The following is a 17,783-nucleotide window of genomic DNA, read 5'->3' as shown; positions in this document are numbered from 1 at the left end:
TGAATAAAATTTCAAGACATTCAGTCAGTACTGCATTCACTACATGCATTCACAACACTATGGAAAGGTAGCGCCATCTGCTGTCCATTTCTGTTATTAGAGTTCAATGAGTTGTAATGTGTTTTCCCCACATCCAATACAAAATAATTGGAAAACTTTATTAAAACAGTTATAGGTCAACAGTCTTGCTTTGTTTTAAGAATAATGCATGGAAATAAGTAGTTAAATCAACAGTCGGGTTTGTCTACAATGGATATTGATCACAATGAAATCCATTTTTAACAGTATAGCTCAATATTTGACTTCATACAGTATTGAGATTAACATGCAACATATTGCTGATAGTAGGAAACAGTTCAATGTAAAGGCTCTGTATATTTACTGTAATAATTGTCTCTGGCTGAAATGCCCCGAGGGTAGCGGTGCAGACCTGAAGACCATTGAAATTTCAAAGAAAGACAATCAGTCTGATGACACAGCTCTCCTTCCTGACGCACATAGTACAGCTAGTATAAGCAGAGTCAGAATAACAGATCAAAATTAAAGTCACACATTACAATGTGAAGACAAAAAAAAAGAAAGCATTTAACACACTGATAGAACATCTTCCCCCAAATTCTTATTTGATTTCTTTTTTTATTTTACCGTTATTTAACTAGGCAAGTCAGTTAAGAACAAATTCTTATTTACAATGACAGTCTACTTGTAAAGCACACACACACACACACACAGTCTTTAAATCTTTTTTTCCCTGTCCAGGAACAGGAAGTGGAGAGCTCAGTCCAATGTCATTGACCTCACAACCTGATCCTTAGAGGCCCAAGAGGGAGTGAGGAAAGGAGACCGAATCAGACGAGCGGAGGTGAGAGATCTTCATCTGTGTCTGAAATAGAACCCTATTCTCTACTGTATAGTGCACTACTTTTGGCCAGAGCCTAGTAGTCAGCGACTAACGCGACCAGCTGAGCTCAGTCAATACTGAGCCAATAAGTGACCAACACAAAGAAGAAGAGAAAGAGACAGAAGGAGAAGAGAAAGAGAAACAGAAGGAGAAGAGAAAGAGAGACAGAAGGAGAAGAGAAAGAGAGACAGAAGGAGAAGAGAGAGAGACAGAAGGAGAAGAGAGAGAGAAAGAGAGAGAAGGAGAAGATAAATAATACCGAAGGAGAAAGGAGAAGAAAAAGGAGACCGGAGACAGAGAGACGGAAGGAGACAGAGAAACAAGGAGATAATTGACCTAAGTTGTGGTATAAAGAAGGGCTCTATATACAGTAGGAAGGGCTCTACTGACAGCACGGAACAGGGTTCCATTTGGACTTGGACATTCCTTGCACTGCAACATCTGTGTCTTTGAGTCCATCCACAGGGACAGGGCAAGGAGTCTCAGACAGACGTCTCAGCTTGTGTTTGGTGGGCCTGGAGAAGGGCTGTGATGTCAACGTGGGACCCCTGCTGTGCTACAGACAGGGCCGTGCGACCACGCTGGAGGAGGTGGAGATGAAAACAGGGAGATGAGAAAGAAAGAAGATCAATACTTGAGGTATGCACTATAAATCATTCTGGGTATGCTAAGTCAGTATTCCCTAAACCTCTCCTTGAGGAACCCTAGCTATTCCACATTGACATTCCTGAACTAGCACACCTGATTCAACAACTGAAGGGCTTGATGAATCAGGTGTGCTAGTACTGAAATGGGTGGGAGTACTGCAGGAGAGGTTTGGCACACACTATACTTAAGTATGCAACCATGCTAAACGACAGTCATATAAAATAAAAAACGTGAGAGAAAAGGGTATAGTGCAGATTCGCCAAGTATAGTGCAGATATAGGGGTATATAAAGGGTATAGTGCAGATTCGCCAGATTCGCCAAGTGAATCTTCATTCATTGATTCAATGAACACTTTGAGGATAGGCTGGAGTCAATTCAAAGCAGGAGGCCCTAAACTGAGAAAGCTTGGCTCTTATCCTCTACCAGTCTACGGGGAAAGTCGGACAGCGTACAGGGTTTCCCTTTTTATTTTTGCCCTCTTTCCCTACAGATTTATCGGATTAGTGATTAGCTTGTCAAAGCCCAGTGAGGTTTGCCTCAACAAAAGGCTTCATTAATCCACAGAGAGCTGAGTGTTATTATAGAACAGCCACTCACTGTCACTCTCAGCTCAATGAGTCACGGGCTGCATCCTAAACTGCACCCTATTCCTCGTTTAGTCCACTTCTTTTGACTAGGGCCCATAGAGAATAGGGTGCTATTTGGGACTCAAACCGGGGTATTTGGGCTATCAAATGCTTCCAATTGCCTAAGCTGCTCTTTCAGCAAAGTCGCTAATTGTAGTGAGAAAAGAGGACTGACATCCTGTTAACATTGAGTCTTATAATGGCAAAATAATTAACTTGAGATGGTTGATAAATCCCCCCAAGAGTGTAGTTTGTAGTCTTATTCACTAGGTGGCGTAGGAGGTTGTTAGATGTATTGTTAGATGTATTGTTAGATGTATTGTCATCTCCTGAAGTTACCGTTGGCCTCATGGTGAAACCCCTGAGGCTTTCAGGGGGTGGTTGGATTGTGTGTGTGTGTTCTGTAGTGTATCCATCCAGCACTCACCCTGTCAGTGACGCTGGTGTCACACTCGGCCGCTTGCAACAGCAGCCGGGCGATGTGTGTGTGGCCTCTCTCGCAGGCGCACACTAGGGCCGTGGCCCCCTGGCAGTCCTGGATGTTGGTGTCGGCCCCGCAGCGCAGCAGCAGACGCACCATCAGGCCCCGGCCATGTCTCACTGCTAGCATCAGAGCTGTTTGACCCCCCTGGAGGGAGAGAGACAGGCAGAGGGATGAGGAGGGCCAAGAGAGGAGAATTATCTCGGCATGCAGAGAGAGCTGAAACTGACTGGCCAGGAGGCAGTTTGGGCAAATCCATCTTTAGTACAGAGGCTGGTCTTATAGGACAATGTTTTGTAGTGTGTTTAAAATAGAGAGGAAAATGATGCTGGCGCGGCCCTTGGGTCAGTTAAGACATGTTATGATGATTTCTGAGCAGAAAGACTCCACGGTATTCCCATGTGGCTCAGTTGATAGAGCATGGCGCTTAAAAACGCCAGGGTTAGAAGACTGAGATGCTTGGTCCTACAGTACAATATGTACCATATAAGAGTTAGGATGAAGTATGAGGTGTGTATTTGGGGTGTCGACAGAGGCAGTGACAGTGACCTGGCTGGCTTGAGCATTGACGTCCCCCAGCTCCATGAGCCTGACGACCACCTCCATGTCCCCAGAGCTGTCCGGGGCCATCAGGGAGGCCAGCATCACCGCTGTGTACCCCGCCTTGTTCTGAAGGTCCACCTCACAAACACCTGCAGAGGGAACACACACTCATTTAGAAACGTGTATTGGACCATGTAGATACACTGTGGAACCATGTAGACACACTGTGGAACCATGTAGATACACTGTGGAACCATGTAGACACACTGTGGAACCATGTAGACACACTGTGGAACCATGTAGACACACTGTGGAACCATGTAGATACACTGTGGAATCATGTAGATACACTGTGGAACCATGTAGATACACTGTGGAACCATGTAGATACACTGTGGAACCATGTAGATACACTGTGGAATCATGTAGATACACTGTGGAACCATGTAGATACACTGTGGAACCATGTAGACACACTGTGGAACCATGTAGATACACTGTGGAATCATGTAGACACACTGTGGAACCATGTAGATACACTGTGGAACCATGTAGACACACTGTGGAACCATGTAGACACACTGTGGAACCATGTAGACACACTGTGGAACCATGTAGACACACTGTGGAACCATGTAGATACACTGTGGAACCATGTAGATACACTGTGGAACCATGTAGATACACTGTGGAATCATGTAGATACACTGTGGAACCATGTAGATACACTGTGGAACCATGTAGACACACTGTGGAACCATGTAGACACACTGTGGAACCATGTAGACACACTGTGGAACCATGTAGATACACTGTGGAACCATGTAGATACACTGTGGAACCATGTAGACACACTGTGGAACCATGTAGACACACTGTGGAACCATGTAGATACACTGTGGAATCATGTAGATACACTGTGGAATCATGTAGATACACTGTGGAACCATGTAGACACACTGTGGAACCATGTAGATACACTGTGGAACCATGAAGATACACTGTGGAACCATGTAGATACACTGTGGAACCATGTAGACACACTGTGGAACCATGTAGACACACTGTGGAACCATGTAGACACACTGTGGAACCATGTAGATACACTGTGGAACCATGTAGATACACTGTGGAACCATGTAGATACACTGTGGAACCATGTAGATACACTGTGGAACCATGTAGATACACTGTGGAACCATGTAGATACACTGTGGAACCATGTAGATACACTGTGGAATCATGTAGATACACTGTGGAACCATGTAGATACACTGTGGAACCATGTAGACACACTGTGGAACCATGTAGATACACTGTGGAATCATGTAGACACACTGTGGAACCATGTAGATACACTGTGGAACCATGTAGATACACTGTGGAACCATGTAGATACACTGTGGAACCATGTAGACACACTGTGGAACCATGTAGACACTGTGGAACCATGTAGACACACTGTGGAACCATGTAGATACACTGTGGAACCATGTAGATACACTGTGGAACCATGTAGATACACTGTGGAATCATGTAGATACACTGTGGAACCATGTAGATACACTGTGGAACCATGTAGACACACTGTGGAACCATGTAGACACTGTGGAACCATGTAGATACACTGTGGAACCATGTAGATACACTGTGGAACCATGTAGACACACTGTGGAACCATGTAGACACACTGTGGAACCATGTAGATACACTGTGGAACCATGTAGATACACTGTGGAATCATGTAGATACACTGTGGAACCATGTAGACACACTGTGGAACCATGTAGATACACTGTGGAACCATGTAGATACACTGTGGAACCATGTAGATACACTGTGGAACCATGTAGACACACTGTGGAACCATGTAGACACACTGTGGAACCATGTAGACACACTGTGGAACCATGTAGACACACTGTGGAACCATGTAGATACACTGTGGAACCATGTAGACACACTGTGGAACCATGTAGACACACTGTGGAACCATGTAGACACACTGTGGAACCATGTAGATACACTGTGGAACCATGTAGATACACCGTGGAACCATGTAGACACACCGTGGAACCATGTAGATACACCGTGGAACCATGTAGACACACCGTGGAACCATGTAGACACACTGTGGAACCATGTAGACACACTGTGGAACCATGTAGACACACCGTGGAACCATGTAGACACACTGTGGAACCATGTAGACACACTGTGGAACCATGTAGATACACTGTGGAACCATGTAGACACACTGTGGAACCATGTAGATACACTGTGGAACCATGTAGACACACTGTGGAACCATGTAGACACACTGTGGAACCATGTAGATACACTGTGGAATCATGTAGACACACTGTGGAACCATGTAGATACACTGTGGAACCATGTAGACACACTGTGGAACCACGTACACCACCGTTCAAAAGTTTGGGGTCACATAGAGATGTCCTTGTTTTTGAAAGAAAAGCAAATTTTTTGTCCGTTTAAAATAACATAAAATTGATCAGAAATACAGTGTAGACATTGTTAATGTTGTAAATGACTATTGTAGCTGGAAACAGCTGATTTTTTTCATAGAATATCTACATTCAGCTGTGCTAGCCTAATTGAAAAAGGGTTTTCTAATGATCAATTAGCCTTTTAAAATGATAAACTTGGATTAGCTAACACAACGAGCCATTGGAACATAGAAGTGATGGTTGCTGATAATGGGTCTCTCTATACGCCTATGTAGATATTCCATAATAAATCTGCCGTTTCCAGCTACAATAGTCATTTACAACATTAACAATGTCTACACTGTATTTCTGATCAATTTTATGTTATTTTAAACGGACAAAAAATTTGCTTTTCTTTCAAAAACAAGGACATTTCTAAGTGACCCCAAACTTTTGAACGGTAGTGTAGATAGACTGTGGAACCGTGTAGATATCCCATACAGTGAGTTCTTATGTACACATACTGTCCTACCTTCACCATTCTCATAATAGTGTAATCATACACAGTGGTGCCTACCTGTGTCCAGTAGCAGGCTGACAATGGGGTAGTTGGTGTGAGACACGCTGTAGTGCAGCACTGTGTTGCCGTTGTCGTCTGCCATGTTAACTAAGAAGGGGAGGAGCGACGGCGTGGCCGTCCTCACCTCTCTGAGGTGCACAGACACCGTATTGGCCAGAGAGTCCTCCTCAGCCGCCACCCGGAACCAATGCTGGAACAGCACCACCAGGCCACGCCTCTGGTGAACAGACGGAAGATAACCGGGGAGTGTTAGTTAGTTTGGGGCCTGGACAAAAGCCTGCACACACTGTGGTCCATCTGGACTGGAGTTGCCCAGCCCTGCCATAGACTGATCTAAAATCAGTTTAACTGAAGACTTATTTCCATAATCCCTGAATATTTCAGGGAGAAAATGCGCACAGCAGATGGACATGTTAACGACGCTAACAGCAGATGGAGCTGTTAACCACGCTAACAGCAGATGGACATTTTAACGACGCTAACAGCAGATAGACATTTTAACGATGCTAGCAGCAGATAGACATTTTAACGATGCTAGCAGCAGATAGACATTTTAACGACGCTAACAGCAGATAGCATCGTTAAAATGTCTAACAGCAGATCGACATGTTAACGACTAAGAGCAGATAGACATTTTAACGACGCTAACAGCAGATAGACATTTTAACGATGCTAGCAGCAGATAGACATTTTAACGATGCTAGCAGCAGATAGACATGTTAACGACGCTAACAGCAGATAGACATTTTAACGATGCTAACAGCAGATCGACATGTTCACGATGCTAACAGCAGATAGACATGTTAACGATGCTAACAGCAGATGGACATGTTAACGATGCTAACAGCAGATGGACATGTTAACGATGCTAACAGCAGATCGACATGTTAACGATGCTAACAGCAGATCGACATGTTAACGATGCTAACAGCAGATAGACATGTTAACGATGCTAACAGCAGATGGACATGTTAACGATGCTAACAGCAGATCGACATGTTAACGATGCTAACAGCAGATCGACATGTTAACGATGCTAACAGCAGATCGACATGTTAACGATGCTAACAGCAGATCGACATGTTAACGATGCTAACAGCAGATAGACATGTTAACGATGCTAACAGCAGATGGACATGTTAACGATGCTAACAGCAGATGGACATGTTAACGATGCTAACAGCAGATGGACATGTTAACGATGCTAACAGCAGATAGACATGTTAACGATGCTAACAGCAGATGGACATGTTAACGATGCTAACAGCAGATGGACATGTTAACGATGCTAACAGCAGATGGACATGTTAACGATGCTAACAGCAGATAGACATGTTAACGATGCTAACAGCAGATAGACATGTTAACGACACTAACAGCAGATAGACATGTTAACGATGCTAACAGCAGATAGACATGATAACGATGCTAACAGCAGATAGACATGTTAACGATGCTAACAGCAGATAGACATGATAACGACACTAACAGCAGATAGACATGATAACGACACTAACAGCAGATAGACATGATAACGACACTAACAGCAGATAGACATGATAACGACACTAACAGCAGATAGACATGATAACGACACTAACAGCAGATAGACATGATAACGACACTAACAGCAGATAGACATGTTAACGACACTAACAGCAGATAGACATGATAACGACACTAACAGCAGATAGACATGTTAATGACGCTAACAGCGGATAGACATGATAACGACGCTAACAGCGGATAGACATGATAACGACACTAACAGCAGATAGACATGTTAACGACGCTAACAGCAGATAGACATGTTAACGACGCTAACAGCAGATAGACATTTTAACAACGCAAACAGCAGATATACAGGTAACTGCCCAAATAATGGAAACACTTGAGTAAATGAGGGATACAAAGTATATTGAAAGCAGGTGCTTCCACACAGGAGTGTTTCCTGAGTTAATAAGGCAATTAACATCCATTCATGCTTCGGGTCATGTATAAACATGCTGGGCAGGCCATTATTATGTCTACCTTGGCTATGTCCCCATAGGATGACAACACTCCCATCCACAGGGCACAGAGTGGTCACTGAATGGTTTGAAGAGCATGAAAACGATGTAAGCCATATGCCATGGCCGTCTCAGTCACCAGATCTCAACCCAGTTGAACACAATCAACAAAACCACCAACAAAACACCAAATTATGTATTTCCTCATGGAAGACTCGTGTCGTATCCCTCCGGTAGAGTTCCAGACACTTGTATAATCTATGTCAGGGTTCATTGAAACTGTTCTGGCTCGTGGTGGCCCTATTCAGACACTTTATGTTGGTGTTTCCTTTATTTTGGCAATTACCTGTACATTTTAATGATGCTAATGAAAGTAATGAGGTGCATAACTATGCTCCTCTTCATTAAATGAAAAATGATTTCATCATTAACACTGTGTTTTGGTAGTGCCTGCCTTATCTGTGTTTACAGCCATTCATGTTGAATAAGGCTTGTGTAATTAGGTTTGTTCCTATAGGGCCTATGTCTAAGTGTATTTCTGTACCATGCGTACCATTTCATCATTGGGGTTATCCATGTTATCCATGTGATCGCTGACGAAATGACATGCTGCTATGAACTCCCCTTCTACAGCCTCCCTATGAGGACATAGAATCATCAGTCCCATGAGTCCCATTCATATACTCTCACTAACGTCAATACGTTACAATAAAGATCGTCTTGACACTTTTCAAAATTATGAAATTAATATGCCAAAAACAACTGGCAAATCATCAAATTGTATAATTCATGAACGAAATACAATATACTCAGTTCCCCTCACCTGTCTTGTTTGGGATCTGTGTTTGGATCTGGTTCTGCTTCCATGGGTTCCTCTGGTGTTTTATCTGTCTTGTTCTGTTCCTCTGGTTCTGCAGCTTCCACATCCCCACCACTATCTGTCTGTTTGTCTGGTTCTGCAGTTTGAGTAGTCTGGTCCATCGGATCGGTTCCTTCCATCATCTCTTGACCTGGGCTTGGGTCTCCCTCTTTCTGGTCTCCATGGTTGGAACCCCCATGGTCTGCAAGTTTCTCTGCCATCTCCCCAGGGTAATGTTGTCCTTCTGGTTGTTGCTGTAGGGCTGACATGTCCTCCTTTGCATGGCTCTTACGATCCAAGTCCTCATTTGGTGTTGTTTCAAAGCTAAATGCATATCAGTAGGAACCAATGTGTTTTGCCATTATACTATTAGGAAAAAAGGGTTCCAGAATGGTTCTTCAGCTGTACCCGTATGATAATCGTTTTTGGGTTCCATTTAGAACCCTCTGTGGAACCAAAAAGGGTTCTTCAGCTGTACCCGTATGATAACCGTTTTTGGGTTCCATCTGTGGAACCAAAAAGGGTTCTCCTATTGGGACAGCCAAAGAACCCTTTTAAGTTCTAGGTAGCACCTTTTTTCTACGTGTGTACAGCCGTCCTGACAATCTAGCCATGTACATTGCCTTCAGAAAGTACTCATACCCCTTGACTTATTTCATATTTTTTGGTTACAACCTGAATTCAAAATGGTTTCAATATTTTTTTTTCTTACCCATAATGACAAAGTGAAAACATTTTGTAAATTTATTTTTGCAAATGAAATACAGAAATATCTCATTTACATAAGTATTTACATAAGTATTCCCTGAGTCAATACATGTTAGAATAATCTTTGGCAGCGATTACAGCTGTGAGTTTTTCTGGGTAAATCTCTAAGAGCTTTCCAAACCTGGATTGTACAATATTTGCACATAACTAGGCAACTAGGCAACTCAGGAACATTCATTGTCATCTTGGTAAACAACTCCAGTGTACACTGAGTGGACAAAACATTAGGAACACCTGCTCTTTCCATGACATAAACTGACCAGGTGACCAAAGCTATGATCCTTTATTGATGTCAGTTGTTAAATCCACTTCAATCAGTGTAGATGAAGGGGAAGAGACAGGTTAAAGAAGGATTTTTAAGCCTTGAGACAATTGAGACATGGATTATGTATGTGTGCCATTCAGAGGGTGAATGGGCAAGACAACATATTTAAGTGCGCTTGAACGGGGTAGTAGGTGATAGTAGGTGTCAGGCACGTCGGTTTGAGTGTGTCAAGAACTGCAACACTGCCTGGTTTTTCACACCCAACAGTTTCCTGTGTTTATCAAGAATGGTCCACCACACATAGGACATCCAGACAACTTGACACAACTGTGTGAAGCATTGGAGTGAATGTGGGCCAGCATCACTGTGGAATGCTTTCGACATCTTGTAGAATCCATTACTGATGAATTTAGGCTGTTCTGAGGGCAACTCGATACTAGGAAGATTTTCCTAATGTTTTGTACACTCAGTGTATATTTGGCCTTGTGTTTAAGGTTATTGTCCTGCTGAAAGGTGAATTTGTCTCCCAGTGTCTGTTGGATAGCAGACTGAACCAGGTTTTCCTCTAGGATTTTCCCCATGCTTAGCTCTATTCCATTTCTTTTTATCCTAAAACAACTTCCTAGTCCTTGCCAATGACAAGCATGCCCATAACATGATGCAGCCACCATCATGCTTGAAAATATGAAGAGTGATACTCAGTGATGTGTTGTGCTGGATTTGCCCCAAACATAACACTGTGTATTCAGGACATAAAGTGAATTTCTTTGTCACATTTTTGCAGTTTTATTTTAGTGCTTTATTGCAAACAGGATGCATGTTTTGGTATATTTTATTCTGTACAAGCTTCCTTCTTTTCACTCTGTCAATGAGATTAGTATTGTGGAGTAACTACAATGTTGTTCATCCATCCTCAGTTTTCTCATATCTCAACCATTAAACTCTGCAACTGTTATAAAGTCACCATTGGCTTCATGGTGAAATCCCTGAGCCGTTTCCTTCCTCTCCAGCAACTGAGTTAGGAAGGACGCCTGTATCTTTGTAGAGACTGAGTGTATTGATACACCATCCAAAGTGTAATTAATAACTTCACCATGCTCAAAGGGATATTCAATGTCTGCTTTTAAATGTTTTACCCATTGAACCAATAGGTGCCCTTCTTTGTGAGGCATAGGAAAACCTGCCTGGTCTTTGTGCTTGAATCTGTGTTTGAAATTCACTCCTCGACTGAGGGTACAGAGATGAGCTAATCATTCAAAAATCATGTTAAACACTATTATTGCACACCGAGTGAGTCCATGCAACTTATTATGTGAAGCACATTTTTACTCTTAAACTTTAGGCTCGCCATAACAAAGGGGTTGAATACTTATTGACTTAAAACATTTAATCTTATTATTTTTTATTTGTTTGTGAACATTTCCAAAAACATAATTCCACTTTGACATTATGGGGTATTGTGTGTTGGCCAGTGACACAGAATCTCAATGTAATCTATTTTAAATTTAGGCTGTAACACAACACAATGTGAAAAGTCAAGGGGTGTGAATACTTTCTGAAGGCACTGTACAAGAGGTTTTCATAGCTAAACGCAGACTGTACCCAACTTGAGTTGCTGCACAGTGAGCTCTTCAGGGTTAGCCATAAATTGGTCATACATTCAGAGGGTGATGCTCAAGTTAGTTATTTGTTAACAACATAAATGTCAGGAGTCTAGTGTCTTACCCTCCGTTCACACCAGCAAAGTGGAGGTTCTTTGACATCCGAGCACTCCCATTTCTCTTCATGATGGATTTTGGGACTGGGAGAGAAAACGCCAAGATTAGGATTGCAAAGCTACTGGTAAAAGCTATGGTAACCTATAGGAACTCTGGTAATTTATACTTGAATAACTTTAAACAAATGTATTCATATCTATTATTCATATTGCCAATGTGTTTCTAGTGCCGAGGTTCCCAACCAGGGGAACTAGGACCCCTGGGGGTACTTGGTCTATCCACAGGGGGTACATGAGAAGACACATGTGACCATAGGTCTACTGGTAAAATGAGGGGGTACTTCAGGGGTACTCCGGGCAGAGCAAAATTCAGTTGGTAGTACAGCAGCCAAAAAAGGTTGGGAACCACTGCTCTGGCCACATAATTCAAGAGAAAATAGCCTACTTAAATGAACAAAAAGCATCTAATGAACAATGGCATTATTTTCCATTAATTATGAGACTCTTCCAACTATTGACTTCTTACACAACTACCACCAGTTTGGCGCCAAAACATTTACAACAAAGACATATTGACATAGTAATATAAAAACAGTATAAAGGATATTTCATGCTGAAAGTCTCATATTAAACACCCTATGGTATTCACTAAGTTGATGGTCTATATTCATATTTAACATGTGATAAGGCCACACAGAGGGACAGAGATAATTACAAACACCTGTGATAATCTAAAGTACCCCCAAAAAAGGCCACTAGATAAAACTCCTAAAATACCTTGAAAGTTCTGGTAAACTTCAGAAGTTTCCAGTAATATACCCTTCCTTTGCAACCCTAGATGAGACGAAAGCATTTTTTTAAGGCGTAGGAGTTGTTAAATCACACTTTGAATACAACAACAACTAAAGGTTAGTGAAGCTCGAACCCTTTATAAAAAATACAGAATTGTAAATGCTTTGCAAATTATTGTCATTTCAGGTGGGACCAACCACACAGTATGACATGGAAATAGACAGTCCTTAAACATACTCCATTATACATGGTTGGTAGCCTAATAACAATGGGACACTATGCGGGAAGTTTGATAACTACATATAAACTGTATTTATGTTAATTTCTTTGCTTTAATTAGACACACGAGTCTGGTAAGTTGTGTCCTCAGCAGCATTGAATTGTCTTTAGCACAAGAACAAAACAATGTCCCTGTAACTATGACCAAAGTGCTAGTACAAAGGTAGAGAAGGGAAGTACTTGTAGGAACTGTATAGTCATTCCAATATATCTTCATAAAATACATACAGTATGAGAGAGTTACAGTCATCAATACACATCTATCGTGAATAAAGCCAGGCCAGCTATAACCATTCATTTACACTGCATCGTGAATTGTGGGTCTCAATGTGAGCGAGGCAAGGAAAGTTGTCTGTAAGTAGTCTCTGACATGGTAATGGGATTTCGTGTGCAGTAAATTCCTGTCATTGACTCATAAATCGGACCTAATCTTTCATGCTAGATGGAGAAATAGCTCAAAGCTACGAGTTAAATGTGCTGAGGTGACGTGAATGGCGTTTCAAAAGCATTGGGAATCGATTGTATTACATTATGACTGTGCTTTGAAATTCAAATGAGTTCGAAAATGTCTCATTTATTTAAAGACAAAAGAGCCCTGTTCTATAAAATAAACATTGGAATTGAATTTGCTTTATAAGGAACCTGAGAAAATGATTCCTTGTTCCAAATAACTTTTATTTTTATATTTAATTGAAGATATTTATTGTCAATGTAGACTGGCAATTGTTTTCCAGGTTCCCAGTCCTAGATCAAGTCTTCTCCTGGACTAGAAAGCACTTTCAATGGAGATTATTCATTGAGTATACTTTTTAGTCCAGAAAAAAAGGCTTAATCTGTGTTCTGGAAATCAACCCGAAAGACCTGTGAAAATAGGCTATACCTCCTTGAGAAACCTCTCTGTCACTGGATCCATGGATGTAGTAGGAGGAAAGAGTATGAACCAGACTCATCATCTCCTCCTGCAGTGAATTGACCTCGGGGTCTGGGTGCTCCAGGGCCTTGCCCCCCTCTGGTGCTGTCCCCCCACACAAACACTCCCACTGCTGTTCCAGGAGACACTGGATCCTCTTTACGTGGAGGGCTGCCACAGCTTGATCAATGCTCCCTGGGGGGGCTTCCTCCTGGGGCATGTGCTCCATGGGTACTGCTAGGCCTGGTTCTCTGACGGAGCAACGGACTACCGTTTTTGAACTGTGTTGACCAGCTCCAAGACTGTTCGCTTGGGCCTCCATCATGAAAGAGCTAGCTGAAACCCAAACTTGATCATCTTCTAGGTCCTCAATCTGAGTGCCTGGGTTTTGTCTATTTGTTCTAATGGTCACTGTATTTGTCGACAAAGCTTCTACATTCAAGCTTTCTCTAATGGATGTACCATGCACACCTGCTAAGACCCACCGAGAAGAATTCTCAGTCTGTTTTTCATCTTGCTCCACAGGGACTCTTTCTGCTCTCCCCCAGTCCCCAGTGTTCCTGATCAGCTGGCACATCCTCTCATCGTTCCTCCGGCCCTCCTCCTGCTGTTCTCTCAGTAGCACGGTGGCCTTCTGGAGGTCCAGGCTGCTCTCGTGAAGCCTCTGCTCCAGCATGGCTACTTTGGCCTGCAGAGACGTCACTGTGAGAAGCTCATCCAGGTCTGTGCTTGTCCTCCATTCGTGTGTCTGGTTAGAGTCGTCATCGGTGACGTCATTGTTGGCGAGGAAGAGATTACTCTCTTTCCTGGGTCTTTTGAGGTCAGAGGTCACGTAAGAGTGGTCTTTGGCCCTGTTGGAGAAGCTTCGGGATGCGGGTTTGGGGTTCAGTCCAAGACGGAGCATCTCCCTCTCCTCCTGCAGGATGTATATCTGTGCCTTGAGCTCTGGGATGACCCGGACCTCCTCCTCCAGCTTGCCCATGTGCTCCAGGGCTTCATTGAGGCGGCGCATGGTTCCAGAAAAATCCTGGTTGGACTGACAGTTGGACGAACGGTCCAGGGAGTAGAAGATGTCTTCCGTGGAAGTGTCCCTTCCTCTGAGATGGTCTCTGGAGCTTCGGAGACTGGCCGGGTCCTCAGTTGACTCTGAACCTTTCCTTAGCAGGACGGTGAGAGGCAGGCTGGAGGCCCGCAGGAGATTGGGCCTGATGTGCTCCCCCAAGGGCTGCTCATCAAAGGCCCTGATACTGGCTTCCATCTCTGCCACAGACTTGTATCCTCCAGGGGAGGCTGGCGATCTGCCGTCATAAGCCCAAGAGTCATAGCCTTGGTGGGGGTTGGGGAGGCGAGACCTGGAGGCCAGAGCTCCAGTGGAGCCCCAGGCGCTAGGCTGGTAGCCATGCCCAGAGAGATTGAGGTTCCTGGGGAGAGTGCTGGGCCTCTGCCCCCTGCTCCGGCGCTGGATGGGGACCCTCTTTATGGTGTGGCCCTTCTCGATGTCGTCAACGTACTTGAGGAAGTCCAGGTCCAGGCTGAAGCCATAGGGCGTCTCCACAGAGTACGGAGGAGGCTTCCCCTTCACCCTATTCTCTGGGGCTTCGGGCCCATTTCCTAAAAAAGGATTGCAGTGTTTCTATACTTGTTATCATAGCATTGATACATAATAAGCACTATAGTGTGTGGAGCATAAATGTGTTTAGGAATTATCTAACAAACATTTTGTTTCATATAACTATCAAAAAGGTAGCCAATTTTCATTGATACATTTGATATGATATATTTTTAAAGCTGTTACCATTTTGTTTGTCCGTCATTGTCAGGCCTTGTTTTTTAGCACATTATATGTCTGTTGGTAGTCTGAGTGTCAGTTTCAGCTCTCTGGCCAACCTCTACAGGCGTTGTGACTCTTTTCTCGTGATGGAAAGCAACTTGGCTGCCTGGCAAGAGAGAGCAAACAGGGGACAGAGGAGGAGGGTGAGAACATTTGTATATTATTGTTGTTAATGTCTCTGTTGTGTGTTCTAATGTCTCTGTTGTGTGTTCTAATGTCTCTGTTGTGTGTTCTAATGTCTCTGTTGTGTGTTCTAATGTCTCTGTTGTGTGTTCTAATGTCTCTGTTGTGTGTTCTAATGTCTCTTTTCTGTGTTCTAATGTCTCTTTTCTGTGTTCTAATGTCTCTTTTCTGTGTGTTCTAATGTCTCTGTTCTGTGTTCTAATGTCTCTTTTCTGTGTGTTCTAATGTCTCTGTTCTGTGTTCTAATGTCTCTGTTCTGTGTTCTAATGTCTCGTTTCTGTGTGTTCTAATGCCTCTGTTCTGTGTTCTAATGCCTCTGTTCTGTGTTCTAATGTCTCTTTTCTGTGTGTTCTAATGTCTCTTTTCTCTGTGTTCTAATGTCTCTGTTCTGTGTTCTAATGTTTCTTTTCTGTGTGTTCTAATGTCTCTGTTCTGTGTTCTAATGTCTCTTTTCTGTGTGTTCTAATGTCTCTGTTCTCTGTGTTCTAATGCCTCTGTTTCGTGTGTTCTAGTGTCTCTGTTCTGTATGTTCTAATGTCTCTTATGTGTGTTCTAATGTCTCTGTTGTGTGTTCTAATCTCTGTTCTGTATGTTCTAATATCTCTGTTCTGTATGTTCTAATGTCTGTTCTGTGTGTTCTAATGTCTTTTCTGTGTGTTCTAATGTCTGGTCTATGTGTTTTAATGTTTCTGTTGTGTGTTCTAATCTCTGTTCTATGTGTTCTAATGTCTGTTCTGTGTATTCTAATCTCTGTTCTGTAGTTATCAAACGGTTCTGCACACGGATCATGTAAAACACTGTTATTTTCACCATGATTTTCTTTTTACCATTTTGAAAAAATAAGTAAATTAGACACTGTAACTGATATTTATAAAAGTGGTTATTAAGTAACCTTCTGTTTACACAACCTTCTGTATCCTTCTAATTCATACTGAATGCACTAGGGCCTACATGTCTGGAACTGGTGGACTTGTGGTTTACTTCTGGTATTTCCAAATGAGGACTCGCCCTGGATTTTCGAGTGGACAGCTGATCATGAACTTGTGGCAGTAACATTGACCTCTCACTCACTCACTCACTCACTCACTCACTCACTCACTCACTCACTCACTCACTCACCTGCTTCATCCATACATCAGAATTAACCCTACTGACTTGCGTATAACAGTGAAAGGCCTGATGTTCCCTTGATTATATCAGCCTTGGCATTTCTAACACACCGGCCCATTATTTTCCCTGAGGCCCCCATTATTAGCCAGATAATGGACCAACCCATCTGGTAATTTCCCGAAATGCCAAATGGCCAGTCCGCCCCTGATTATAGACCAGTCCAAATACAGATCTCAAAATAACTCCTAGACGGTTGAGACCAATAGCCAGGGAACCCAATACACTCCTACATATAAAAATGTCTCTCCTACTCTCTCGGCCTCCCTGCTTTCTCTGTTTCTCTTCCTCAATATATTTCTCTCCTTCAACTCTCTTTACTCATTCTACATTCTCCCCTCTTGTCCTCCAGCCATCTTGTCTACTTTTAATCTATCCTGACCACCCATATCTATCCATCTCACTCTTCTTTTAATCTATCCTGACCACCCATATCACTCTTCTTTTAGTCACTCCCCTCTTCCAAAGCGTCCTCCCTCCTTCCCCTCTATAACCCTAAACCCCCCTCTCTCTCCAGACCCCTCAGTGGGTAGGTGCTAGACTCTAAACCCCCTCTCTCTCCAGACCCCTCAGTGGGTAGGTGTTAGACTCTAAACCCCCTCTCTCTCCAGACTCCTCATTGGGTAGGTGCTAGACTCTAAATCCCCTCTCTCTCCAGACCCCTCAGTGGGTAGGTGCTAGACTCTAAACCCCCTCTCTCTCCAGACCCCTCAGTGGGTAGGTGCTAGACTCTAAACACCCCTCTCTCTCCAGACCCCTCAGTGGGTAGGTGCTAG

At 43.1% G+C, this 17,783-nt stretch overlaps 1 protein-coding gene across 3 annotated transcripts in view; it reads right to left on the bottom strand.

Moving 5' to 3' along the window:
• Nucleotides 1-460: 460 nt before the first annotated feature.
• The window catches only part of LOC110509039 (KN motif and ankyrin repeat domain-containing protein 4), a 32,942-nt gene continuing 15,619 nt past the window's right edge, over nucleotides 461-17,783 (bottom strand). For 2 of the 3 annotated variants that reach the window (XM_021589982.2, XM_021589983.2), the window contains 9 exons: nucleotides 15,622-15,763; nucleotides 13,797-15,437; nucleotides 11,854-11,929; nucleotides 9,060-9,419; nucleotides 8,790-8,874; nucleotides 6,225-6,444; nucleotides 3,207-3,349; nucleotides 2,604-2,804; nucleotides 1,259-1,482 (listed from right to left, as the gene is read on the bottom strand). In XM_021589982.2, the coding sequence (XP_021445657.2) occupies nucleotides 1,384-1,482; nucleotides 2,604-2,804; nucleotides 3,207-3,349; nucleotides 6,225-6,444; nucleotides 8,790-8,874; nucleotides 9,060-9,419; nucleotides 11,854-11,929; nucleotides 13,797-15,437; nucleotides 15,622-15,640 (2,844 nt within the window). In that variant the 5' untranslated portion in view covers nucleotides 15,641-15,763 and the 3' untranslated portion in view covers nucleotides 1,259-1,383. Of the gene's footprint in view, nucleotides 1,483-2,603; nucleotides 2,805-3,206; nucleotides 3,350-6,224; nucleotides 6,445-8,789; nucleotides 8,875-9,059; nucleotides 9,420-11,853; nucleotides 11,930-13,796; nucleotides 15,438-15,621; nucleotides 15,764-17,783 lie in introns of all 3 variants that reach the window. The other variant, XM_021589984.2, reaches the window with a different exon arrangement.

The sequence above is a fragment of the Oncorhynchus mykiss genome, chromosome 28, assembly GCF_013265735.2.
Source record: "Oncorhynchus mykiss isolate Arlee chromosome 28, USDA_OmykA_1.1, whole genome shotgun sequence".
Lineage (NCBI taxonomy): Eukaryota > Metazoa > Chordata > Actinopteri > Salmoniformes > Salmonidae > Oncorhynchus > Oncorhynchus mykiss.
The sequence above is the reverse complement of the archived record's forward strand: the minus strand, read 5'-3'. Positions and strand labels throughout refer to the sequence as shown.